This window comes from Antrostomus carolinensis, unplaced genomic scaffold (genome assembly GCF_000700745.2).
Source record: "Antrostomus carolinensis isolate BGI_N321 unplaced genomic scaffold, ASM70074v2 scaffold38411, whole genome shotgun sequence".
Classification (NCBI taxonomy): Eukaryota; Metazoa; Chordata; class Aves; order Caprimulgiformes; family Caprimulgidae; genus Antrostomus; species Antrostomus carolinensis.
Window position 1 is genome coordinate 1 of NW_010294231.1, and position 26,798 is coordinate 26,798.

At 42.6% G+C, this 26,798-nt stretch overlaps 1 protein-coding gene across 1 annotated transcript in view; it reads right to left on the reverse strand.

Annotated features, from left to right (window-relative positions):
• Positions 1-1,931: 1,931 nt before the first annotated feature.
• LOC104532372 (protein unc-80 homolog) overlaps positions 1,932-26,798 on the reverse strand; it is a gene marked incomplete at both ends in the record, with an annotated part of 35,051 nt that continues 10,184 nt past the window's right edge. The window contains 13 exons of the mRNA XM_029087364.1: positions 1,932-2,077; positions 3,440-3,587; positions 5,539-5,685; positions 6,447-6,608; positions 6,697-6,849; positions 7,485-7,753; positions 10,349-10,489; positions 11,854-12,076; positions 12,715-12,849; positions 18,224-18,485; positions 22,459-22,598; positions 23,050-23,123; positions 24,927-25,050. Coding sequence (XP_028943197.1) covers positions 1,932-2,077; positions 3,440-3,587; positions 5,539-5,685; positions 6,447-6,608; positions 6,697-6,849; positions 7,485-7,753; positions 10,349-10,489; positions 11,854-12,076; positions 12,715-12,849; positions 18,224-18,485; positions 22,459-22,598; positions 23,050-23,123; positions 24,927-25,050 — 2,124 coding nt within the window. The remainder of the gene's footprint in view (positions 2,078-3,439; positions 3,588-5,538; positions 5,686-6,446; positions 6,609-6,696; positions 6,850-7,484; positions 7,754-10,348; positions 10,490-11,853; positions 12,077-12,714; positions 12,850-18,223; positions 18,486-22,458; positions 22,599-23,049; positions 23,124-24,926; positions 25,051-26,798) is intronic.

The window sequence follows — 26,798 nt, forward strand, 5'->3', positions numbered from 1 at the left end:
GTACATGGGGTTGTTCTTTCCCAGATGTAAGCTTCTACACTTGCCCTTGAATTTCATTAAATTTCTCCTTGCCCAACTCTCCAGCCTGTCCAGGTCTCTCTGAATGGCAGCCCAGCCTTCTGGCATGTCAGTCACTCCTCCCAGCTTTGTATCATCAGCAAACTTGCTGATAGTGCACTCTGTTCCCTCATCCAGGTCATTGATGAATATATTGAACAGTACTGGTTCCAGTACCGACCCTTCAGGGACTCCACTAGACATGGGCCTCCAACTAGACTCTGCCCCATTGACCACAACTCTCTGACTTCTTCCTTTCAACCAATTCACAATCCACCTCTACTTACTACCTGATCATCCAGACCACACTTCCTCAGTTTAGCTGTGAGGATGCTGTGGGAGACGGTATCAAATGCTTTGCTGAAATCGAGATAAACCACAGCCATTTATCTAGCCCATAATCTTAAAAGGCATGAAAAAACTAAACAAAGGAGTGAGGCGGAAAGTAGAGTGCAAAATATTGCATGTTTTGTTTCAAAACCAATGGATATCTTGGGATTTTTCTTGATTATTTTAGAGTTTTACATCATGGGAAGAGAGAGAAATGGCTCACTCATTCCCCAACCTACTCCTACGTTCAAGGCTCTTTTTAGTTCTGAACATTCATACAGACCTATGATGTGACAAATCATCTCTATATCTGAGGGTAAGGGGATGGAGGGAACAGATATACAGGACCTGATTTTTAATCTGTGAACTTTCCTGAAAGATCTTGGCTTATTCTGAAAATTCCCATCTAGGAACTGCACAGCCAGCTTTCAACCAAAAAAAACCCTCTAAACAAATAATTGGATTTCTATATTGATTAAGGTTCTTTTTCATAAGATGCTGAACACAAGATTGACTTGAAAGAGTGATGCAACAACAAGAAATCCTCCTATATACTCTGCGTACTATGTTGTCCATATAGACACACTTAATGTGCTTAATGATAAGTTTCACCTTAAACACTGACTAAAATAGAGTCCAGAAAGACATACAATTTATAAGGAAAACCTACACTTGGTGATCCTAATCCGGGTTCAGCAATGGTGCATGTTTTTCTGCATCCCACCCCTTAGTCTCTGCTAAGAAACATTACAAAAGAGGAATATCTGTAAGGACAAAAGAAGTTGGACACAGGCAGACTACTCTGCTCGTTTAAGATGCTACTGTGTTTTCCTTCTCCCTCTCCCACGCCCTCACAGAGGATTACTGTCCCTTTAGCTGGACTTCAGTGCCTCTATAGCTCTACCATAAAGATGGAGCACAAGAGTGCTTCTTGGTTGCTTCCATGAAAAATCCTAATTTCTGATAATAAAAGAGGTGGTTTGAGATCAGCTGGTAGATTCTGCACCAATGTGGAAGAAGAGAGCTCATCTCATCCATTCTATTGGCTGTTCTGGGGAGATAGCACACAGGCAGCAACCAGCAGCACCTCACTTTCCTCCAGGTGTTTGGTAAATTTAATATTTGTCTAAACCTTGGGAAGACCTGCCAAATAACTGTTCAGTAACTCATATGCTCTGCCACAGCTGGGCTACATCCTTAACCAAGTAAACTGGCTTTAACTTTGCTGAAAGTTGACTTATGCTGGCTATGGTCCTGATCATTAACCCCTTGCTCCAGACTTTGCTACTAATCCCTTTAGGAAAAAACCCCACAGAAGCTGCTTTAATGAAGAGGAAAGTGCAATTCAGAGTGCACAACTCTCACTCTTGCTAAGCGCCCAGGTTCCAAGGCAGGCATGAAAGGAGGGCATCACATTTATATCATGTTTCAGCTGTGACTGCACAGCTTGCTACGCTCATGGGATTTTATTAAACTGAATTAATTCTTCACTGGTGACACCCAAGTGAAAAAGTAACTTTGTTAACATGAAATCAAGTGCTTACCAGGTTTTCTGGGCTGTGCAGCTCATGTGTGGTGGAAGCACAGCGAGTGATCAATGACTTGAACATGGCACTCACAATAATGCCTTCTACACTCTGGGCTGTAGACTTGTCCACTGTGGTGAAGTTATTCCCAAATCCAGCCTTGTCTGTGAAATTGAAGCACAAGCAAGTCCCCCTTGTTAGGCAATGGTTTACAAAAAATGGCTTAAAGGCACATGTAAAGGGATTCAGATACATGAGACAAGGGCAAGTCCCTGCCTATTACCTTATGCTCATTTCTCACAATCCCACCCCACAAAAATAAAGTAGAAGGGAAGGGAAGGGTAAAATAAATGAGAAGGGTTAAATCTTCCTAGAAATAGTTATAGTATGAAAAAATATTGAAAAGATCAGGACCACTCTGGCTTCCTTTTATCCACACCTCTTATTTAGACACATACAGAATAAAGGATAAAATTTGAACAATACCTCCAGCTCTTCTATTTACTGTTCTAAAGGACAAGAAATGTTTGATTAAGCCGAAAAGTGACAAGACTTCTGAAAAGAAAATCTTCTGAACTACAGGAATGCTGTTCTTGCAAGGTGCACAAGAAGACCAAGCTCTCAGAAAGAGTAAAAAAAGAATTATACATTTAGAATATGAAGAGCAAGAAACATTCCAGTTACATTAGGCGAGAGAAAAAACTTTCAAAAGCTGCATGAGCTGCCATGCTTCAAAGCATGAGGCAGTCAATAATTGATGAATACTTGGGGAAACTTCCTATGGGCATCTTCTTTACAAAAGTCTGCTATACAATATTTTTTGATGCTTTCTCTGAAATGCCTGAGATCAGAGGTAGGCTAATAGACTAGTCAGACTCTCTGAGTGCTTCAAAATAGCTATTCCTACTCTGTGAATAATCTATTGTTGAATGCAGGGACCAAGCATAAATGTTTGGTCATTCTAATAGTACATGGAATAATTTTCCTAACTTAAAAAAAAAAATATATACATATACATAGACACAAGCACACACACTTGTATCTGCAGGCATGTGCATCTGTGTGCTCATGTTCTTGTTTACTCAATCTGTTCTTGCTATTTAGTGCCTCACCTGAGGCACCACAGAGGGTTTTAATGCTCAATTGTATCTCCATTCAGAATAAACTCTGAATTAAACTGGCCATTCCAGCTGGCGCCTGGTCATGCCATGAAGCAGAAACCTTCCTGCCTGAGGCATAGCTGAATGAAAATGTTTTATCTGAAGAGCCAAGAACAACAGGTAGAATGAATCAAAAGAGAGGCCTTCAATTTCAGGTGCACTAGGTGATGCAAGATCACTAAGTGAGATCACTGGATGGTCAAATCAGAAGGGTCCCCTGACCCACACCATCGGAGGATATAGTCTGTATATTCTGTGGATAGTAATTCACATTTTTTTCTTTTTTAAAGGAAAAGGTGTGGCTTCTTTCTGATGGTAGAGTTGAGAAATATCCACATGCAAGTTTCTGATGCCAGCTATACTTACTGTCAGTGACTGGCTCCATGCAGAATCCCAGTAAAGCATGCAGGAAATCCACTACATTATTGAGAGAATCCCTGTTCACATAATCCCTCATGGTCTGCCGGAACTGCATCTTATCCAGTTTGTACAGCTTTGTGAGGCAGTTCTGAGCCTGCAATGATATCCATCAAATCACATCACATCACAGTAGGTGTTCGAGTTTTGCTGACAGGCACAGGGTATTTTTTGCTCTTGCTTAGCCAGTACCACTCTGAGCTGCCTAAAGTAGCCTCCCCTGGGAGCCAGAAAGTTCGGGTGCTGTAACAGAAGACAGGTTTGCCTCTGAAGCAAACAAGAGGTTTAGCACAAGGAGGCAGTGCTGAAGGCACCAAAGAGGCACCAGTACAGGTGCCGCTGTTTGGAGGTGGTGGTGAAGTCACTGCCAGCCATGCCACAAGGCTCCTCCTCCTCTCCCCAATCCAAAGGTAAAATCTCACTGAATATGGATGAAGTAGGAATGCACCACCTCAGTCAGGGCTTATTGCCTTGGTGAAATGGGTTCTTAGCCTCAGACATCTGATTTTCAGCCTCTGGCTCAGACCCAACCCATCTGATGCACCTTTACCCAGTGATCAATTTATATAATGCAAAACATTAGCTTTTGATTTGAAAGCTATTAATTGTCAACTTCTTATCACAAAAGTATCCATCCTACTGGGATCCCATGCAAGCTGAAGTTAGAGAATCTGAAATATCAGTTCTACCAGAAACATGAACTCTCCCGCTACCTACAATAGGGTGTTTAACTTTCCAGTAAACTCAGACATGTGATTGTCCATGCAGTCAACACAAATGGTGCATGCAAAGCAGTTTGGCCAGACAAATGCACAGAAGATGCAGCAGACTTAGACGTGTAGGAAAATTTCTTCCCATAAAGACCTCAATTCAATGAGTCTGATAAGAACCTTGGCTCCAAGAGACTTACTCTTTTATGTTCAATGTTTTGCTGGCTTAGCTCCAGCATAACATAAAAGCCTAACTGACATTTTGATGATTATGGTGTATGTTCAACCAGTGCTCTGTGAAGAACCTTTCTACTGTTATCACCAGGACTCTCTTACCCCATCCATTGTGTCCAGAACTAACGTCACTGCTGCAGTCTCCTCAGTACCCAGGAGTCTAACTAACAGAAGAATGCTGCATGGTACCGAGGCAGCCAATCCACCTCTGAGCTATCTAGCTCAGATCTCAGAACCAAATTATAGCTCTGTTGGCATGGCTCAGGCTAGCCAAAGCCATGGAGAAGCACCTGGCTCCCACCCACACCATGGATGGGCACAGTGTAAATTCTCATTACAGTAATCAAAAATGCTCCCTGCTGCGAGCACAGGAGGTGAGGAGGAGGCACGTGCTGGAGAAAGCCTTTGAAAGGCTCCCATTTGACAGGGCATTTCATAGATCTCAGGGAGTCAAACTCTTCAGGATGAAGTCAGATATCTGGGCTACATTCTGGGCATTTTCCACTGCTTCAACCCAGGCAGAACCAAAAATGTAAGGAATCAACAGTGACCATCCACCCTGGCCTTCAACAGGGCATGAGTCTTCTACTTCCTTGCAGCACACTAACATGCCAGCAAGCACAGTGCACTCCAATCATCGGCAGCTGATGGAGCAGCCCAGCAGCAACCAGTCATAATCACCATTAGGAAAGATAGACACAACTACACCTTAGACTTCTGGATTCAGATATGCAACCCCAGATAGCTGCACCTCTTGTAAACAGCGTACTCTGTTGGGGTACTGTCAGTGTGAAAAATAACTTACACCAGCTCACACAGGGAATTTGATCCCACGTACTTGTCCCTTCCCAGACAACCCATCCACTGGGGTGCTCAGAAGCACCCTGAGACTCGGGTGTGCTCTCAGCAAGCCCCAGGGGCTGGAAGGTGACACAATAGCTGAAAATCTGCTACAGTTGGGCTGCAACGCCGTCTGTGAGCTGGGGCAAAGAGCAACACATTCATTGCCAATACAGAGAAAGCTACAGAGGGGGCAGACAGCAATCTCAGCAGCTGATGTCAGAAGTACAAGGGGGACACTTTAATGAGCTTTAGTTCTCTTACATTCTCCCGGAATACCTGGTGTCTCAGGCGATCTCCAGAGAGCCCTCGGTGTCCTTCTCCACAACCATAGGCACAACCCAGGGACTTCACAATTTTGATCAGCATTGTGAGTGCCAGCCTATGGGTGCTGACAGATGGGCCTTCATCCTGAGTCAAGAGGGAAAGATGGTGTGAAACCCTGATACAACCACTGGCCTTTTGTTACCATTTTACTTTGAACAAATAGCTATCCATTTCTCCTCTCAGATACTCCATTACTGAGTTGTTACTCTTGAAATGTTTATTCCAATTATTTTTCAAGTTTCAGGACCAGCCCTCTCCTTTTCAGGTCCCCTCAAATAGGCATCCTATAATGCAAAGTCCTCTAGATGCTGCTATGAATACCATTCAGCACTTACTTCTAAAAATTCTGCCTCAAAAACAGAGAGTTGGCTTGTTTGAGCAGAAAAACAAGCATCTTTTAAAAATGCCTTAGGTATTACACTGCTATGAATTGCAACCCTGGAGGTTAGCCATACCATCTCTTGGCTGATTCCCATAGAAACACTGAAAAATTTATGATTTCTGGCCATCAAAGAACACAAACTGTGCTTGTTTATTAGATTTTGTTTTTCATTATAAGCTATGAATAATAAACCTGAAAAAAAAAATTGTTGTGATTGAGGGTTTCAGGCACTTTAACAAGATATTGAAAATGTCCATGCATGGCTCACAAACTCTGATTTTGGCAGCTGCTTTGCTGGAGTAGTTACAGTGCTTGAATTCCCAATTGTGTTTCTTCGTGGAACCCCAAGTAAGCACCAGAGCAAAACATATTAATTTGTGATTATGGCACAAAAAAAAAGGCAGCAAAACAGAAGGGCAGTTGCATACACATGCATACTCAATCTTAACACATCTTACACTACATCCAGGAATTGTATAAAGGGAAGCAAGACAAACCTTCTCTTGTTTTTTGTCATTCTTCTCATATGGTCCTCCTCCTCCTCCACCACCTCCATCACTTCCACCTCCACCTCTTCCACCACTTCCACCACCTCCTTCTTCTCCTCCATCTCCAGCTCCATTAACTGGGGGAGGCCCAAATCCACAAGCTGAACCAGCAGAAGCAGCCCCTTTGAGCTGGAAGGATCCTTCACTGGGTCTCTTTTCAGGGGCCTCATTTTCTTTGTTCTCACTCTTCCTCCGAACCTTCTCTACACAGGGCACCACGCCAAGCTGAAGTAAGCACTCCACAATGTTCAGTGCCACATCGCAAATACGGGAACTGATGTCGTGGTTCAGGACCAAGTAAACAGCCTTCAGGACCACCTGGGAGATTCAAACATCATATTTAAAGTCAGACTTATTTTCTCTCCTAGTACTATTTAGTGCCTGGAAATTCTAGTCATAGACCAGAGACTCATTATAGCAGGCACAGTACAAACTCAGAATGAAGTATGCACAACCCTCAACCCCAAGAGCCTACAATCTAGGTGTAAGGAAAGAAACCACAGGCTGGGCACAGTCAGGCAGAAAAGGAAACCATGAGATGACATACGTGAGCCTGAGAACACTGCTTCAGTGCACCAGGAGCTGTCAAGTCATTAAGGGGAATGCAGAAAAGGTGAGTTTTAAGGTGCCAGTAGAAGAAAGGTGCTATTCAGTTTTATGCTACTTTATAGGGAACTTGGTGCATGCCCCAGGAACACAGCCACTAAATAATATCAGTTAAGATTTGATGTGTGCATTCCACATGCACATGCGATCCTTGCAAGGAGTAATAGGAGTTGTAGAATCTCAGAGGAGACTTTATGATATGCACAAGTGTATCTGACTGACCTTTATGGACTGCTGAGAGAAGTCATATAAAGAGGTGGAGGAAAAGCCCATCAAAACCCTGATCTCAATGGTACAGCTATATTGACAGAAGAGGGACCTGGCTTTCCTCATTCCTTGCCAATTACCGAGAGATCCAGCATGCCGTTCTTGTGGACAAAGTTGTTGGTTCCATCAATGTGATCCGTATCCTCCAAGCAACTGTAATTGATGCAGGAGTCTGTCAGGCTCCGTGGGAGGTTGGCACATGCGAGCGGCTCATGGGGCATCTCAGGGATAGGCACCTGGTTGCAAATCTTCCTCATGTGCTCACTGAAGAAATCAGCATAGCCCACATTGAATGAGGCCAGGGTAGTGTTGAAGGTGGCCACAGTGATGGTGGAGATCTGGGACCGCACTGTAGGGAGGAAAATGGCTACCTGTAAATTTCCATCTCTAGAGTTACGAAATGGCAAACCAAAGCTGTCCTGTTTACAAGAAGGGAGCAGCTCTTAATGCTGGAGGACAAGACAGGTTCCTAATTCCTATCATGGGGACAGGGATGAAAGCATAGTTTCATTTCTTCCTTTAAGCCAGTGTAAACTAGAACAACCCCAAGCTTGCTCTAGCAGTATAGTTCCGTAGTAGCTTAAGTTGATCTTGGTCAACTGAGCAGTTATGTAGCTCAGGGAGCTCGGCCAGCCTAAATCTAATCCAAAATAGGGACTAGATTTTGGCTAGCTTTGCTCCCTGTATTGGTCCAGTGCCTGGTCTTAAAAACAACACTTCCTCTGCAAGGGAAAGAAAAAAAAGAGGGAGGAATCTGCAGCTGGATGCAGGAGTGAAGGTAGGGTAGCAGCAGCATCAATTTGGAACAACTTTCTAAGTCACACCAGTTTGAAACATTTCATCACAACAGTTGAAAAAAAATGAAGCACTGTGTTCCTAACAGTACCTGTGACAGTCTAAACCATCTCCAAAATGCAAAGTTGACTGATGAGAAAGACAATGTGGTGTCTAAATTCACAGTACTCAGAGAAGGGATCTCATGACAACCCAGCTTAACTTCATGTTAGCTTAGGTAGTGACAACATTTTGGCTACACAGACCAAATTTATCAGGCATTCACCATGGTTTTACAACTTATGCTGAACTCTAGGCCACAATGTTAGTAATTTCCCGCATTTAATGCTTTATAAGTAGGTTTATACACTTTGTAAGTGTAGAAAGACCCTGTGTGTTCCACAGTGTTGATTGGACCACCTTCTCCCAAGCAGTAGAGTAACAGGGCTACGGAATAACAAAGAACCTCAACCTAAGACTATTTCATGTGTCCTAATGAACAAAACAACTTACATCTAGTAAGAAACTTCAGGCACTGACTCTGTGATGGACTGGTTATATTATGCAAATAACAACTTGCCAGAGTGGCCACAACATTTCCTCATAGCCTGTTCAACACTGCCAGCACTGAACCAGCACTATTTATTAGGGGAAATGTTCCAAGGACAATAGCAGCACCTTGAACTGGATGCGACTCACAGAGGCGGGGAAGGAAGGAGGGCTAAAGACTCTTTCTTTACATCCATGCTTTCCTGCAGCATGTGCCCCTGATTCCTCTTGAGCAGCTACCTAGGACATAACTGATTTTTCATCTCTGCTTTTCAGTGTGTCCGCCAGAAGAAACGAGTTTATTAGCAAATGTCTCCTTTCCAAGGAAAGCAGACAATAGTTGGGAAATCATGAATTTGTACTTACTCTCTAACTACAGAACAGTTCATTCAAAGTCAGAGACTACCACTAGAAACAGTATGATTTGTCCAATTATTCATATAGTTGCTGCATAATTGTACCTGAGGTACAACTAGAAAAATAAGCATTGCATATGGCTACCTTTTATAAAACAGGGCTAGGAAGCTGGTGTAGTGAGTAGGATTAATGTCCTATAGAATGAATGCAAGTCGGGAAAACAGACTCTGCAGAACTGATCCAGAAGAGATTTGCTCAGGACACACAGAGCAGAGATGAAGGAGAAGTGCCCACGCTGGATTAGAGCTGACACAAATCCATCCTCTCTCAGGCTATTTGATTTGCTGTGCTAAAAGAGTATGGAACTTCGAGAGCTCCAAGGCTACAGCACATCCCATGTGAGTGCATCTGTAGCCTCCTAGGTGTGCTGCCCGACAGCTTGTGCAGAGACAGACTGTGCCCTGCTCCATGGGGGGTGTGATACCCCGTTCCCTCATCAAAGTTTAAGGCTGCACTTGGCACAAGTGAGGCCCAGTCTCTATGACCAGGTTTTGCCAGTAGCACTGCGCACAAGGGAGAAAACAAACTCACTGTGTTTAGGCAGTAGGAGCAGTGCCAGCAAAGTGCTCTGGTGCAGACAGCTCTGCTGACAGAAGAGCACTTTCCTCTCCTTGGCTAACGTTGTTTGACAAAGGTGGTGTTGCTCTGCCAATAGAAAGACTCTTCCTTCTGGATCAGACTTCATCCCACCAGAGGCTCTCCTGTCATGGTCACATTGACATTGCTATTTCTGCAGAGGGCTCCAAGCCAGATGGGGCCCAGGGAGATTTCAAGAAAATTTAAAAGCCTGGCTTTTATTTGGAACCAGAGGAATTAAGAAAAAAACATGATCCTGAGCACAGTCCAGAAGCTGGGGACAGCAAAGGGGCATTAAATACCACCAGATTCTCCACAAAACCACTGAAGTTAGTAATCTCAAGTTTCTGCCCAAACTTCTGTCCTGTGTTGTGGTAAGGCAAAAAAATCCCAAACCCTGCTTTCTCCCTTCTGATGCCTGCCAATTTTTTTGACAAACTGCACCAAATAAACACGAAAGGTTTGGAACTTTTTTCTACATAGAACAAAAATAAATCAAGAAATCCTGGCAAAAAAAAAAGTAAAAAAAATTTAGTCACATACTCATACATGGAAACAGTAACACTTCCTCAGCTTCTTGGAGTTGATATTTCAGTGAAACGTTTCTTTCCTGATGTGTTAAATTTACCTTCTTTGACTGTGTTCTCCCCATGGCTGTTTGAGTGGTCTGGCAGATCAGAGACCAGCGTGTGATGAGAGTGTGAATGCCTGGCGCTCAGGCTCTCCATCTCCGTTGCTGTGTCAGAGCTCCCTCGTCTGGTAAACTTTCCTGGGGTTAAGACAAGAAATAGAGATTTAGTTTACTCATCCAAGGGGTACTTGGAGGCAAGAGACAGAGGTTAGAAACTGAAGGATTGGAGTCAATAAAAGTCAAGGCCTTCTGGGACCCTGTGAAGCAGAACTGAACATTACAGCAGGGTATCTCACAGGAGTTCGTTAACATAAAGACAGAACGTACAAACTCTCTGAAAGGCTCTTCTGTTCAGCACATATGGATTTAGCTGTCACCCTCACTGCCACCACCCAGTAGGTTTAGGAAAACAAGAATGGTCAGCACTGAGAGACTCCACCCTTTGGGGCAAGTTACAGGAATTTGGTTTCTTCTCCCTTTGTCTAAAAGAAATACACGTATTAGTATGGGAAGCACTAAAGCAAAGGATCTGTTGACCACTGGATCTGAAATATGTCATTTCACTGAGATATCAGAATGAAAGAACTGTAGGGTAACCCAGGACAAGAATCTGGAGCCCCTGAGGTCAAAATTTAACACACACCTTGAGTTACTAAAGACGTGGGAAAGAGGATTTGGATACTCAAACCTGTAGGTGTTTGTGTATTAACCATTGACAAACCACATGTGAATCTTTCAGAATTCACTTGGCTATGCTGATTGTCCTGCATCCCAAAGAGGCACATGTTTACAATGGAGAGCCCACCAAATGATGCCATCTAAGTCGGTGAAAATAAGAAGGCTCTGGCATGGCCTTAGGCAGTCATTTTGCTGCCAATCATCTCCAAGAAAGGGTGCCAGGCTGCAAATCTATTATATTAGGAGTAAGTTTGTGAAACAGAAACAATGCCTAGACACTGTTCAGTGAAGTTGGAAGCTTGAAGGAGCCAGTATTTAGATTCAAACACTGCATCTTTGCAATATCAAGACAGTGTAAGCCTCACTGAGACAATACCCTATTTATTTTGTAGCCACTTGAGAAAGACTGTGAATATTTTTTTCCATATTCCTAATGATCCTATTGCTGCCTCTCCAGAGATTTCTCTTTAAAAGAAGAGAAGGCAACCATTCCTTGAATCTATTTTAAGCTGCAGTTGAGCAATGCTTGTTACCATCAGGAAAAGTGTATTGAAGTGCTACAGACATGACTACAGGTTGCTACAGTAGCTATTATCCCAGTAAAGATGGTAGTTTTCAGAGAAAAAGTGAACTAAAGCATAAGTCATTGAAGGTCTGCTGTCAGCACAGTTGCCACTTCGGCAAACAGGTGTGTAATGCTGCAAACAGAGCCAAGGACATAAGGTAGCAATAGGATGGGTAAAGAAATAAAGTGCCTCTGTTGTTCTCTGAATGTTCAGGACAGGAATGACACAGAACCTGAGGCAGAGACAACAATACCTCACCTAATATGGTGGTTTGCCATCCTCCTCTCTCAATACCACGCCGGTCCTCTCCGATTCCAGAGAAACTGCCGAAAGAGAAAGTGCTGCGAGTGGGCGAGACATCCAAATGATCCTCATGGAGGAGGAACGGCACCCCTATCCTTCGCTGCCGCTTCTTCCCAGTATGGTGGAAAGGAATTGATCCCTTGCGCTCACGCTCCCTGTCCTCTTTGCGGCTCTTAAACTGCAGGAGGAAGAGGAGCAAATACAAGAGCAGGTAGAGGCTTTGAAGCATGGCAAACTACCATTTGAGGGGAAAAGAGAACACAGATATGTGGCCCAAGTGTAACCTTCCACTCTGAGATTTTTATCTTGGTTGTTTACCCTGATAACAGCTATCTGCACCCTGAGACCACATGAATATTTAAAGAAACTCACTCTTGCCCTAGGCTGGGATGGATGCCCTTGTATAATTTTATTACATTCTCAGACCATGAGCTATATTTGTAGAATCCACAAAACTCTGCTAAGTATCTTGGATGGCTGCAAACTCAGAGCTTTATGAGGTAAAAACATCAGAAAAACTCACCGAATTAGATGGAACTACAGTGAGCACCAGCACTTAAAAATCAGCACTGTCTGAGTACCCTCCCCTCATGCAGTTTCAACAGGATAGTTATTTGTATAAAGATTTTAGTATTATGTTTGGAATGTGCATATAAAAACCTATGCAGTAACACACAGAATCACTTCCAATGAAAAGAGGTGTCAGTCTCACATCTGGTATTAATATACAGTCCAAGCAGACCTTCATCTGCTACTTAGCAGGACACTGACGTGCTGAATCATAGGTAAATTAAAGTACAATTTTCTCCCACTCACCTTTTTGAAGATGTTCATTCCCAGGTCTGTGGAGAGATCTGGAACTGCTGGTCTACGCAAGTTGGTCAGTGAAACCTTAGAAAATGCCTCTGCGCTTAGTGATTTTTCTTCCTCATTACATTTCATTGTAAGATCCTGCAGCTCCCAAAAGAAGACAATAAGCACAAGGAGAAATAGAGGATAACCAGCTTTAAAAAAAAAGAGCTACTTCCAAGAGCTGTCATAGGAGCACCACAGAGGAGAAGGACCTTCAGCTCATTGCACATAACACTATTGGCACATTTAAAGAAAAACAAATGAACAAACAAACAAAATTTAGCAACTCCCAGAATTATTGACCTTGTCCAATGTTTCTGTCACTGCAGAAAAAGAGTACAGCACGTTGTGCTGCCACAGAAAGCCTCAGGCATTGCTGTCAGCGTGGCCTAGTGGTATGGGAGACTCCTGCTCTGCTCTGATTCTGATCCCAGGTATGACGCTGGGTAGCTGACGATCTTCTTGAAGCCTTGGTTTACATTTATGAGCAATCACAATGGCTACCCTTTTTGAAGTGTTTGATTTAAGATCTAAGAGAATATGCTCTTAAAAACATATGCTTAAACATGCATTTTAAAACTGAGCTGCAATAAGCAGCACTGTCCCCTCAAAAGACTAGATTTGTAAAAATGGTATTTACTCACTAAAGAAATCTAAGATTTCCACATCAGTAAGCATCCTTCACTTGTCATAGCACTGCTCCAAGATCTGTCCTCGTCATAGTTCGTATTTGTGACAGCCACTATAGCTACAGCACAGAATGTCTCACGACAGTGAAAACCCTGAGACTGATTTACTGGCAGTTCAGAAGAGGGCACTCTACTCCCCTTCTGCACCGAGCCACACGCACTACAGCTGCCTACTGTAAAGAAAGGCTTTGCTACAAAAGGTGGCATAAGCTCTGCTCCTGGCCATCTGTTCTCATTAAAGATCTGATGCCACTTTTCAGGAGATTGTTGTGCAGCTGACCTGGCTAAATTCCCTCAGGATAATTTTCTTCTGCCTAAATATCAGCTTGTTTCCAATGGAGATGCTCTTTATCCTCACTCCCCCATCAGAAAGCTCGTGCTAAACGACTGGGTCATGCTAAAATACCTTTTTGCTTCAATCCAGAGATAGTCATATGGCAATGATAGATGAAGCAACTCCTATGCTATAGGGTTTACATTCTGGCTAGCCAGACAGTGTACTGCAGAGCTAGCAAGCTCTGAAACACCCAAGTATGAAGTTTTATGCATATGAAGGTTCAGCAGAAGCTGGTAGCCATCTTTGCAGCTGAAGTCTTAAGCACCAGGTACGGTGTTTGCCACAGTACTGGGCTACTAGGGACCACACATTCTTCAGAGACTTTTCAGATCAATCAAAGACTACCCTTCAATCCTTTCTATTAATTTTATCAACACAAGAATGAAGGAGACATACAACAGAAAGATTCCTCCTCACAGCTGTTTTTGGTCACATTCAGTCAAAGTATGTTTTTAAACCACTTTGTGTACATGACTAAAGAATCAGGGGAGGAGTCATATGTTAAACTCAACAGACAGCAAACCAGGATTCAACCCTAGGTGCTCTCAGAGCTTTCACAGCGCTCTGGCCCCTCCTAGCTGGAAAACACTGTGTGGATTTATTTCAGATGAATTATCTTTGTCCATTAGTTACTAAACCAGTGTTTCATCAGGTGGTTTACAGTCACCAAAAGGACAGCGAGGATCAGGGCCCACTGTGATAACCAGCCATACAAACACACAGAAAGACACGGTCCCAGTTCTGCAATCAGCTTAGGGTAGGTATCAAGAAAACAACACCAGAAAACCAAATTACAGAATCACCTTACATGTCCAGTGTGGTATATGATGTACTTTAATGAATCAAGCTAGCACTCCTGTTGAAGACTGATTAAAAACATGGCTATTCTGTGCAGTAGGCTATGTGGCAACTATGATACGCACAAAATGAATAAGAAAGCAAAATAATTTTGGGGCTGCTACTCTATATTTTGTTGTTTCTGTTTTCTATTGCATTCCTTCTTTATGACTGCATGGCTACCAGCTCATTAGTACTTCTCTCGAGATATCACACTTGAGACTCCAGGCTTTCCATTAGCATTGCAGCGAGCACTACAGCTGCACAGGTCTTATGCTTAATTTAAACTTTGTCTCTTTGCCCCTGCAATGTTAGTGCAAGCCTGTAGACGTTTGTGAGCCTCTGAAGGTTCCATTTCCTAGACCTGTCCTTACACTGAATTCACTGCATACAGGTGCAATGCAGGTTCCTTTATCACATGTTGCCAGGTCTGAAATATGTTTAGATTAAAGTTACTTTCTAGAGGAAGCTAGTATTAATTTTATTCACACCACATCCAGTAACCCTTTTTGCTATGCAACAAAGAGTGCTGGCATGCTGCACTTAATCTTTTTCTACTTTGCTGTTCAGTTTACTAGGCAATACATGGAGGATGTTTTTCATGTTCTCTTGATCCCAACTCCTTTAGCCCAAGCTTATATTAAAAATGTGATTTCAGGCACATAGAAACCAACAAGAAGTGTGAGAGTTTTGCTGAGGCTTAGGGAGATGCAGGAAGTTACCCTGATAAACTGCAGAACAATAGAAAGAATGTGGATTTACCAGAAAAATCTATTGGTCCCTGGTGTGATTTGCAGGCAGCTGTTTTTGTTTTTGATCAGTTTCTGCCTACCACTTTAAATCTATCCCACTGAAGCACAATGTCAGTATTTTTGAGAACTTATTGATCAACCTGAAATGATGACATTGCATTAGGAGTTTAAGATCTAGACTGAAAAAGCAGGCTTTAAGCATATCCCTGTGTCGGATGAGCTGGTGAAGTCTCAGCATACAACCCCTTGTGTTGACAGAAAGAAATGACAAATCCTAGCCATCTGGAGATAGCATTCACTCCTCTGACTAGCAGAGAACCTTGAGTGATGAGACTCCGAATTTAAGAACAGCAGTTAATCTCTACAGTTGGCTGTGATGAAACAGAGCCCAGGTGTCTCTGTGCATTGCAAAGATTTCAGTCCTCAGTTGTAAAGAAGTGGGGCACAAGCTGAAACTCCTGCTGCATGGAAGACCGTTTCACCTCCTCCGTCACAGCTGTTCTGCGTAACAAATTGGAAACCTTTTTAAACAAGATTCCAATTTGATCAAGTACAGTAAAAATACAGAAGAGTGACACAGAGGTTACCAAAAGCAATCAAATCTAGCCCTGGAGGGAAGAATGCCCTGGACAGAGTCCTCACGTTAACAGCTAGAAAGTACTCAGTGGAATTGCCAAATGGATTTAACAGAAAAACGTTAGTGAAGAGCAACTGATCAAAGGAATCTTCCGGAAGAGAAACAGCCTGGAAAACCAAGAAATAGCCAAGTGTGTGAAAGGAGAGAAGCATTTCGCTGTATAGACAAGAACTAGCACAATACTAGTGCAAACAGTGCCTATGGAGAACAACCCCATTCATGGTGCCACTGTGCTGAGAACCACTGACTGCACTCCCTGTTGCACTAGTAGCTCAACTTGTTAATGTGCAAAATAACTGGGTTGTTATCACAGAATCACAGAATGTTGGGGATTGGAAGGGACCTCGAAAGATCATCCAGTCCAATCCCCCTGCCAGAGCAGGAACCTAAATGAGATCACACAGGAAGGTGTCCAGGAGGGTCTTGAATGTCTCCAGAGAAGGAGACTGCACACCCTCCCTGGCCAGCCTGTCCCAGGGCTCTGTCACCCTCACCGTAAAGAAGTTTCTTCTGAAGTTTAAGGGGAACCTCCTGTGTTCCAGCTGACACCCATTGCCCCTTGTCCTGTCATTGGGCATCACTGAGAAGAGCCTGGCTCCATCCTCATGACATTTGCCCTTAACATATTTGTAAACATTAATTAGGTCTCCCCTCAGTCTCCTCTTCTCCAAGCTAAAGAGCCCCAGCTCCCTCAGCCTTTCCTCACCAGGGAGATGCTCCACTCCCTTCATCATCTTCGTGGCTCTGCGCTGGACTCAAGCAGTTATGAGCAGTTATGAGCAAAGGCAAAGGGACAGTATCAGCATGGAAACAGTGATCCACATCAACAGCAGCATCTTCCAATTCACCTCCAGGAGGTGATATTAAGGAGGATTTTCTGTGCATGCACAGCAATCCTATAAAATCCCCATGCAAAGGTAGATTAAGATTGAATAGTTACTCCTATCACCTGGCCTTTAGGGAGATACCTCAAGCTTTACAGGGATGAAACAGGCAACATTTTATAGAAATGACACTAAAGTATAATACAGTTTAAACAATACTACTGCTGCTGTTGAGCTCTTAAAGCCACAAACCAGCCCTCATAAAAGTCATAAGAATGGCTATAAAATCCTGAGATTTAAAAACAACAGTACTACTATTTACGTTGTTTACGCTTGTCTTCCGGATTATGAGCATCTGGGCTGTACAGGAGAAAAGATATTTCACCTTCTCCTATAAAATGACAGGTCAAAAACTGACAGAGCTCTATGGTACTGAAAGCAATGATTTTAAGAAAGAAACCACAAAAAATTCAGAGTATTCTGACTCAAAAAAGACATTTGACAGAAACGCTGACAGAAGATAGAGCCTTTTATTTGAGGTGTGTCCTAAAATTGGATTGCAAAAATAGAATCCTTATTAAATTTTCTTAGGCAGTTCCATCAACTTAGTAAATCCGAATTTGCTGTTAAAAGCCCACATGACAAAAAAAAAAAGAGTGCACAACCTAAAAGTAGCACACATCAACAAGGAGATTAACTGAAACTGCAGCAGCATCCCCTTTTTATCTCTGGAACAACAGTGAGCTACCCAAAAGAACAAACATGTAGGCTCTAACACAAAGATCTTTACTGCACCAAGGTCAGGAGTCTGGGGTTCCTTTTCCAGCAACGTAGGGAGCAAGTCCTGACACCTATTAGGACAGTTTGTCTACTGAGGTTTTGTTGGCAAATATAAAGGTAACAGTTACAAAACAACAGCAGGAGAAGAGGTAACAACATGGAGGGCTTTTGCTCCCTGACACTGTTTGCAATATTTTAACTGACATGTTTGCCTGGAGTGTGCAGTGCTGTACCAAGTGCAATTCTCTCTTTTGAGGGGTTACACCAAAGAAGCTCAGCGAGTCCAGAGCATTACACCGTAACGCAAAGGCAGTCTGATTTCTTCCAACAACTACATTAGTATATTCTCACATTAAAAGATAATGTTGTTCTCACAGTTCACCCTAGATTAATTATTCCAAATCAACCCTCAAGCTTTCAGTAGTCAGCAGCTCTCTCTGCATCAGATTCTGCCTCCAGAACTCTCATAGTTTTCAGGGTCTCTTTCTGAATCGATCACATATCTGACCTCTGCACAGTTTAACCAACACCAAAGCTGTGCTTTTCACTAGTTGTCCAGCCATGGTCCCAGCATCACCACCACAGCTGCTATTTCCTTATTGATGGCAACTGCTTACCTGAGTTTTGTGGGTATTCACCAGAGAGGGTGCAGCAGCCACCATGGAGCTGCTGCGAGGTCTTGGTAAAGGGGTGATCTCTGGCTCAGGGGGTTTCTCCGGCTTTTCCTGTAGCATATGCCTCAGCCTCTGCAGGTAGTACATTAGTGACCACTGTGTGCCCTCCTCAGACCAATGTGGCTGCAGCAGGCAGCGCAGCACTGCCACATCGAAGTATGTGGCATAGCGAGACTTCTGGCACGGTGGGATCACCAGGGACACCCTGTTCCAAAAAGCAGGAGTAGAAATATTAGTCGTCAGGCTCCTTAGCCCTTCTTAGATACTCAGCTCTCTGAATAAAGAGTCACTCGATGATCAGTCAGGTTTGTATGTTCCAACTGTTCTTAACAGGTGTCACTCTTGATACTACAAAGTTTTCTTTGATAGCTGGAAACCAGTTCAATCCTAGCATACATGCTGGTCCACCCCAAAAGACCCAAGAGCTCTACTAAAAGACCTAAAATTTAGCCACTCAACAAAAGCTGTAAGCCATTCTCATTCTCCTGCCATCTGTAGAAACCGCCAGGATGGGTACAAAGCTGTGCCTGCTTGAGCCTGCAGGGACATTTGACACTAACCCTTCAGGACTAAGGCCCTGACTGAGGAAAGCATTACTGAAAATGCGTAAGTGGATATTTAGCTTTCAGCTCCCCAGAGGACTCAATCACACGCTTTGTTAAGTGTTTTCTGGGATAGGGTTGCTTTCTTAAACTGTGGTCTGATAAGCCTCCAGCACCTGCACTAACTGAGTAATTTGTTCAGCTGGAAACAGACAACCCTTGAGCATCTGCTGTTCAGATACCAGTAACAGATATCCAGGAATGGTTGACATTTGTACACATCAGCCCTTACTTGAGAAGCAGCAGGCAGGGCAGCTAAGTTAGTTAACCCTTCAAGCCAATTAAATTGTTTCTTGCACAATAAAAAGTTACTGTTATGGACACTCTTTGACAAGGTCTGTTAGAGAAAAGGTTAATTTTTAGCCTTCATTATGATTTTCCTGCCTTTCAGGTGGTATAATTTCCTGTTGGTTTTTAGAATGGAATTTCTTAAGAACTGTAGAACTTGGTGCACACAAAAGCAAGATGTCTGTAGTAAGCCTCAGAAATGAGGCTCCAGAGATTTCAGATTTCAAAGGGATCAAAGATTGGTTTTCAGAGCCAATCTTATTGCAATAAAATTCCCCAACTTTTTATTATTTGTTTTTTTTACACCACTTCTCTCCCAGCAGAGTACAACTGGCCTGATCTACTCCCTATAGAGTCACTAGCTGTTAAGAGACAATCTGTCAGAAAAGAAGCAGTGAAAGGGAGTCAGAGGAATGAGAATCACATGGCAAAAGAAGATGTGAAATGCTGAGGGTGGGGCAAGAACTCTGAAGATGTCTATTTTTTTTTTTTGCCTCCAAAAGTACACAATTTGAATGTTTCCCCTCAGTGTCTTAGAAATACACCTCTGTGAACCGAGTACTTGTGTGATTTTTGTATTCTGTAAAAATCAACAGCACTTACATGGATTGTATTCTTAGGCATTTGGGAATCATCACAAGATCATCAAATATATATATATATTTTTTTAAAATCACTTATATTATCAATTTTGCTAAACAACATGCAAACAGCGTTGGCAGAACACCCCCCACCTCACAGGGCCCCACCTGGTATCACCATATTCTCAACAGAGGCGTCCAAGGCCGCAGTCCAGCAAAGCATTAGAGAACAAGTGGCAATACTGGAAGCTCTAAGTGTTTAAAGTGAAATGCACGCTGAAAGGGCTTTGCTGGATTGCTGCCCAGTGCCACAAAGCTGCCCTATGCATCCAAGGAAATATATAACTGGCAAAGGAGAAAGAAGTGTGCAGTGAACCTTGACTCCCCTTGGAATCACGTGAACCCTGCTCCATATTACACGCTTGGAAATGGGGGGCAGGTGGCAAGGCTGGGCTTGGAGCAATGTGTGCAGCTAGACTCAAACCTGCAGGAACTGGTTTGCTGCCAGCCCCACAGGCCAATGCTGAAGGCACTTGGTGACTGCAGACCAGCCCGTCTGCATCAGCGTATGTCACTATATGCAATCTGTAGATTCAAAGCTTCTCCCCTAGTGCTGTATTCAAGGCAAAAATGCTACAAGTTTGACCACTTTAAAATGAACTGTTAGAAAAATCTGAACAACTGAATTAGTAAGGAGAAAATAGTGATAAATGGAAATATGCTATAAAGTTTTCCCCATAAACCTGATGTGAAGGCTGCTTTTGTCACAGTCAAGGTTGTATCACATAGATGCAGTCTGTAAAAAACCACCAGGGAACCTGGGATACTCAAAGCATCCCAGCAAGTTAAATGGAGCCCATCACCTCAGTAGCAAATGTAAAGGATGATGCATTGCCCCCTGGTCACTCTGCAGGACACAGACCAGTGTCTGAGTCTGTAAACAGTTTTTCATGCTCCCCTGTATGTGGCACAGGCAAACCCAAGGCACAACACAGCCTGGAGCAAGGCATGTTCTCCTTATGCAATATTTGTCACTAAAGTCATTCCTGCAAAGTCTGTTTCCCAGGCAGTGTGCTCAAGACAGCAGCTGGATTAAGGGTTTGTGCTGGCTGTGGCTTTATTTGCTCCAGTGTTAAAGTGTATCACCTGTAAATGGAGAATTTCACTGAGTGGAGCAGGGATAATCAGCCAGGATCAGAGGAACAAGCCATTTGCTCAAGGAGTGTCTGAGGAACCAGAAATTAAACTCTGTGCTTCATTTAGAAGGGAACCTAGTGTTCATATAATCAGCTCTTGGTTGCCTGTGACTGCAGGGGGAGCAGAAAGGCAGCCTTCCTTCAACAAGGACAAAGGAATACTGCGGCTGTTGGTAAGGAGAGGGAGTAAACAACATTTGTTCCCCAGTTGTCTGTCGCTTGGCAACCAAAGCTCCCTGTACAGTTTTAACTGATCAATGAGTCCTGCAAATGAGGAGACATAATGATGCTCTCTTCAAAGCCTGTCTGAAGCTTCATCCCCATAGCAACCAGCAGACCCAGCTTGACAAATTGATCACCTGATGCTGTCTTCTTAAAAGGCTGCTTATTTTTTTATGGCTGTGCACTCTCTGAGCAGTAGTGTTAACACATAGAAAGGTAGTTCTATCCCCAACTTCAGTTTTACTGGCTCACATTAATACAATTAAATAAAGACCCAGAACTGACAGCAGGCTTAATACAAAATCCTGAGGGAAGCCTCCTGATGGGATCAGAACTCTAGAGCATAGCTTTGTCCTTTCCACCAGTGAAAGGGTACATCAGACCCCTTTTTGAGAGAGCAGAGCCATTCCCCTAGATTATATCCAGAAACCACACTGTCCCACATTTCTTCAGTCTCTGTAATGAAGCAATTTCTTAAAACATTGCAGTGTTTTGGATATGATATTTCCCAAAAGAGATAAGCAACAGGACTAAAATTTACAGAAGGATTTCAGTGACACTCCTAAATCCACAGAGACCTAAAAATAAAGACAGGCTTCCCTCCTTCCCCACCCCCTGGAAACACTCAGCAGCTTCATTTACTTCATGGCACTACTGAGTGTCCAGCACTACTGAAAATTTGGTTCTATCTTTATCTGCCCAAATCTAGATTAAAAGAAGTTGATTTATCAGTGCCACACTGGAAAATCATGCCCTGAGCTCCGCAGGGTAAGCTGGGAGGGTGTTTGCCTGGTTGTACTTCTCGGTTAGTCTGTTCCTTTGGGCCAGTAATCTAAAGCAAGCTAAGCAGCAGGATGCAGAGAGGCATAATGAAGGCAATGGAGAGAGGCTTGCAAAAATCCTTTGCTAAAGGCAAAGAAAATTTGATCAGAAGGAAACTGGAAAAGCTACCAGCTGCCTGAGGCTGAATCTAGCTAAGGAGGGTTGAACCTGCAAGTTATTTATTAGTGTCTTTAATTATAAGAAACCAACATATTAGAAAAGACCAAACAAACTGTCCCAACAGGCCAGCTAGAAATTTCTCCAATGAAAGTGGTATTGAATATCAAGTGTTACCACTTTGTTCATCACCAAGGAACAGATTTGTTGAATTAAGAGTTTGAGACAAACATTCAGCACCCTTGGTGTGTACAGACAACAGCAGATTCAAGACAAAGAAAGGGCTTCTGTCACCCCCATCATTGAGTCATCATCACCCCAGCCTGACTTTCTGCTGAAGGGGTTTGTACCTGGGATACGCAGTACCTCTCTCCTGAGAGGTTTGGGAGGATACGCTTCCATCCAAGGAATTTCCACGATGACAGGCTGAAACAGTGGCCTTTGGAGGTACAGAATCTGGTTGGGCTGTCTCACAGACCACCTGTAGTCCCTTTGGATAGTTTCAATGAAAGGAAATAGGTGCATAAACATATTTATCTCTCCCATGTCAGTTTTCTTACTGCAATTTGTGCTTAGACATGACTATTCCTTATACCATGATACCAGGGCAATACCACAGAGAAACTGATCAAGCCCAGGGCTTCTCAGTATGAGGCATTGTACAGGCAAAGAGTAAAACAGTGCTCTTGCCCCAAAAATACATGAGATCAGGCTTCCATCCTGTAAGACAGGATAAGGCCAAGTTGGTCTTAACAACTATATTCAATATCCTTTGGTTCCACTGCAGACAAGCTTGGGAGCCTTCAGAAGAACTGTGAAGAACTATAATTTCTGGAGACAGAATACTTTAAGGGTGGTAACTGCAAGTGCTGTTTCAATATTAATTTCCCCCCTCCCTCAGTTCCTTATTCAAGCTTTTCTAACCTTAGCACAGAACTTACCTCGGTATGTCCACTGTCTAGATTAGGGGATTCACAAGTCAGGCTCTGATTGTTGGTGGGAGAACTTCTCTTAGCTGAGAAAAGAAGTCAAAGGAGGACATTCCAGGAATCACCTCTAACATTAAAATGTACCACTGAAAAGATAATCCAGAAAACAAAAAGAAACCAAAGCAACATCTCTCTGCTGCAGACTTCCTAGGCATTAGCCACAGCCAAAAAGAAAAAAGGACTGTTTTAATTTTTGCACAATTTTTTTCAATTGTGTTGTCAACAACATTGTCTACTGAGAATCTCTATTTCTTTAAAATTAAATTTGAATATAAATTTTATCCTAAATCCATTTGGTAAACTATGTTTTCCTAGGCATACTAGTGCCTTCTATTCTGGAGCTCTTCCTCCTCCTTTTTTCATGTATATTCAGCTCCTTTTCTAGGTTACACCTCTCAGAATGTATTGTGATTTCCAATTTGACAAATGCCTTCACCACAAGAAACATAGGCATGTCATGCAGTAACTTTGATCAGTGATACTGTAGAAAGGCATCACAAAGACTAGGATGACAATTCTTGAAATTCTGTCACATGGCAAGCTATTCTGATGTGACTTAGTATCTGACTGACTCCAAACAAAACACTGCAAAGCTTTTTCAGTAGAATTCTTTAATTTGTTGTTTGAAGGAAAATATAAGAAATTTAACTTTATCTCAATTTGAAAAAAAAAAACGGTCAGATAGCAGAAACTTCCTTGATATAAAGAACCTCATTCTAATATCTATTTCCATTCTGCTGAAAAGATTTTCAAAACATAACAGAGTATTTTCATTTCAGACTTTACTCCTAAACTTATTATTTAGGGATTTTCTGACCACACTCCAGATCTATGGAAGAAACTCCAGCAGTCAAAGAAAACTTAGGACTAATTTATTTTGCTATTTCCAGGGCTGAAATCCTTTTTTTTTTTAATTCCAGAAGTTGAAGCAGGGGGAATAAGAGCTAGATGTCAAAGATGCTTTTAAATCATTTGAAAAGCTTCAATCTTTTCAATTCTGGACTGTCCCAGAAGCCTACAAAGCCTTCAGAATAAAATATGACATCCAAAATGACTTGTCATCAGAAATATCTGTTTTAGCGAACTACACTTTCACTACTGTGAAAATTACAGTTCTGACCTTCTGAGAACAAGCAAGCGATGCTACAGTGATATACCCAGCACACTTAAATTCACTACCTTGTAGGAATCATGGAAAACTACTGTCTAAAATTATGAAAGTAAAAAAGGTTTTTTAGAACTAGGCCAGACACAAAGGCCTGGAAGCCTAAGCACCCAACTCCACTCTCATTAAGGCTGGAGTACAAAGGAGGAGCAACCCCTTCCAGTTGTGAAGCAAATTCACAACCTAAGCTTTCTTTAGAGCCTCTTGAAACTACTTTGTTTAATTTCATAACGTGGTAGAATTAAAATTTTAGATAGGAGAAGAACCTACACTGCCAACTGTGTGCTCTCCACTGTTAACTTTTGTCCAGTGCCAGTCTGGGAAAGCCTTCCCCACCCGTGTCAGGCTGCTGCTAGATACTGCCTTTGCCCTCAGCCACTAAGGAAGATACAGTGAAACTGAGAGATGAGGCTGGCAGGAAATAATTACTCTGCTGAAGAGTTCCTCATTTCCTATTTGTGATTTCTCTCTTATCTCCTATTTAATTATGTTCGTTGTCTCTGAGGAGAAACAACCTTAAACTACTCTCAAAGATTTGACTGGTTCCTGCAGGATTAACATATTCCTTCAAATAAAATGGCTACAGAATGTAAGGCAGCATCAGGAAATAAAGGAAAGACTTCCCAGCTCTCAGGAGCTACATTACCACAGCAAAGTCACGGACCTGTAACGATGTTCCTGATCGGTTTTACAAGGGCGTTGAAGGCAGAAACTTCAGGCTGCCTGTGTTCCCACATAGGCTGCCAAATCACAAGGCCACTAGCCAAACGAAACGTCAGGTCAGACTCCTAGAAAGACAAAAAAAGGTTGTATCACACAAGATCACACAAGGGAATGTTGTCTCCTCTAAAAGGGCTGTCATTTCTCTGATGCACAGATCTTGCAAGAACTGAGTGATACCATATGAAGTTCTGTGATCAGTATATGCTAACTCAAGGGCCACTGGCACTACTCAGCGGACCTTAATACATTTCAAGTATAGGTGTTAAAAAATAGTAGGGAAATCTCAATAAAAAATATGCAAGAGGCTTTTTCCAAATGAAATTTCTATACTAGTTAATGAACTCTATTTCGTCCAGGATGTTAAGCTGTAAAAGGCCATTCCTGTGTCAGAAGGCATCCCTTCTGACCATATATAATCACTTCATATTTAGTATTCAATCTCAACCTTAGGATTTACACTATGAGACTTGAATTTCTTGCCCCAAAATAATATGAATACTAAATATTAAAACATTGCTCAGAAATTGAGGAAACATGAAATGTAACAAATTACTATGAAATAGCAGTAGACAATAATATTATTAGCACTGTTAGAACCTGAGCTATGTCAATACAGAGACATTGGTACCACTTACACTTGTGCCATCGTGTTACATGTGCAAGTAGATGAAATCATGTGAATTAGTCGTCAAGTAAATCTTGGCAGGATCAAGGTGCAGGTACACACTTACTTGACCTTAGGTCTGATCTACATTAGAAGACACCGATGTTGGTATAGTCCAGCTCTCCTCATAAAGCAAACAAACATGGTAACAACAGTTCTGGTAGCATAATTATAGCTGCACCACCGTCTCCTGTTGACATAGCTCTTTTTTCAGCCGCGTGCCTCAGCAGCTGAAATCGATGGTGTAGACAGAGCTAAAGGAATGGCAGGAGCTGACAGCTTGTAGCTCTCCAGCCCTTCTATTCCCTCCTCTTCATCAGTGCCACCCCATCATAATGAGCTCACAAGCCTTTTTATTAACTAAGTTTGATTTTAATTACTATTTTTACTAAGGAGCACCTCGCAAGGCTTTTGGAAGTGGTAGCAGCAAGGTGTTGCATTTTTACTTTGCGCTGCTAGCCTTTGGTGACATGCCAACACTTTTATCCACAGTTGTTAAGTTACAGGATTATATGCATCTTCCTCACCCCCCAAAAGCCTCATTTCAAAACACACTGCTAAATACACAAATCCTCTCAGAAGTTAGGAATTCCATCCTTTAGGTCTGCCTGTACAAGCACATATCAACTTCCTTGAGCACATGCATTACTTTGGTTATCTGATCAGACAGTATTCCTCCCCTGAGACCTCTACCTCTGTGAAACAGAGGGGAGAACACTGACCTAGCCAGCCAGTTACATGCCTCATTTACCTCACCTTTTCTCAGCTTTGCTTTGATGACAGAAACATGCACGTTTTCATGGGCTTTTAAATGTTCACCATTACAGTATCTCAGAGATCTGAGATTTTCAAGGTACACCTGAGATATTGTTAATAACCCCATCTTGTAAATGGAAAACTACATCCCAGAAAGAGTAATATGAAAAAATTGGAAGTCCAATCTCCAATAGCCAGGTTCCACCTCCAGTTTCATTTCATTTATTCAAAGGGTAGCTCACATTTGTGTGTGTAGCACTGGGAAGAATTCAGCATTTCTTCCTGTCCTGTCCCAGTAGCTCACAGAGAAAATGTGGAACTAGTAAGCAAGCATGGAAACCTTAGGCTAGGTAAATTGAGCACTACTGTACAGGAGCTCAGCAGTAGAAGTAG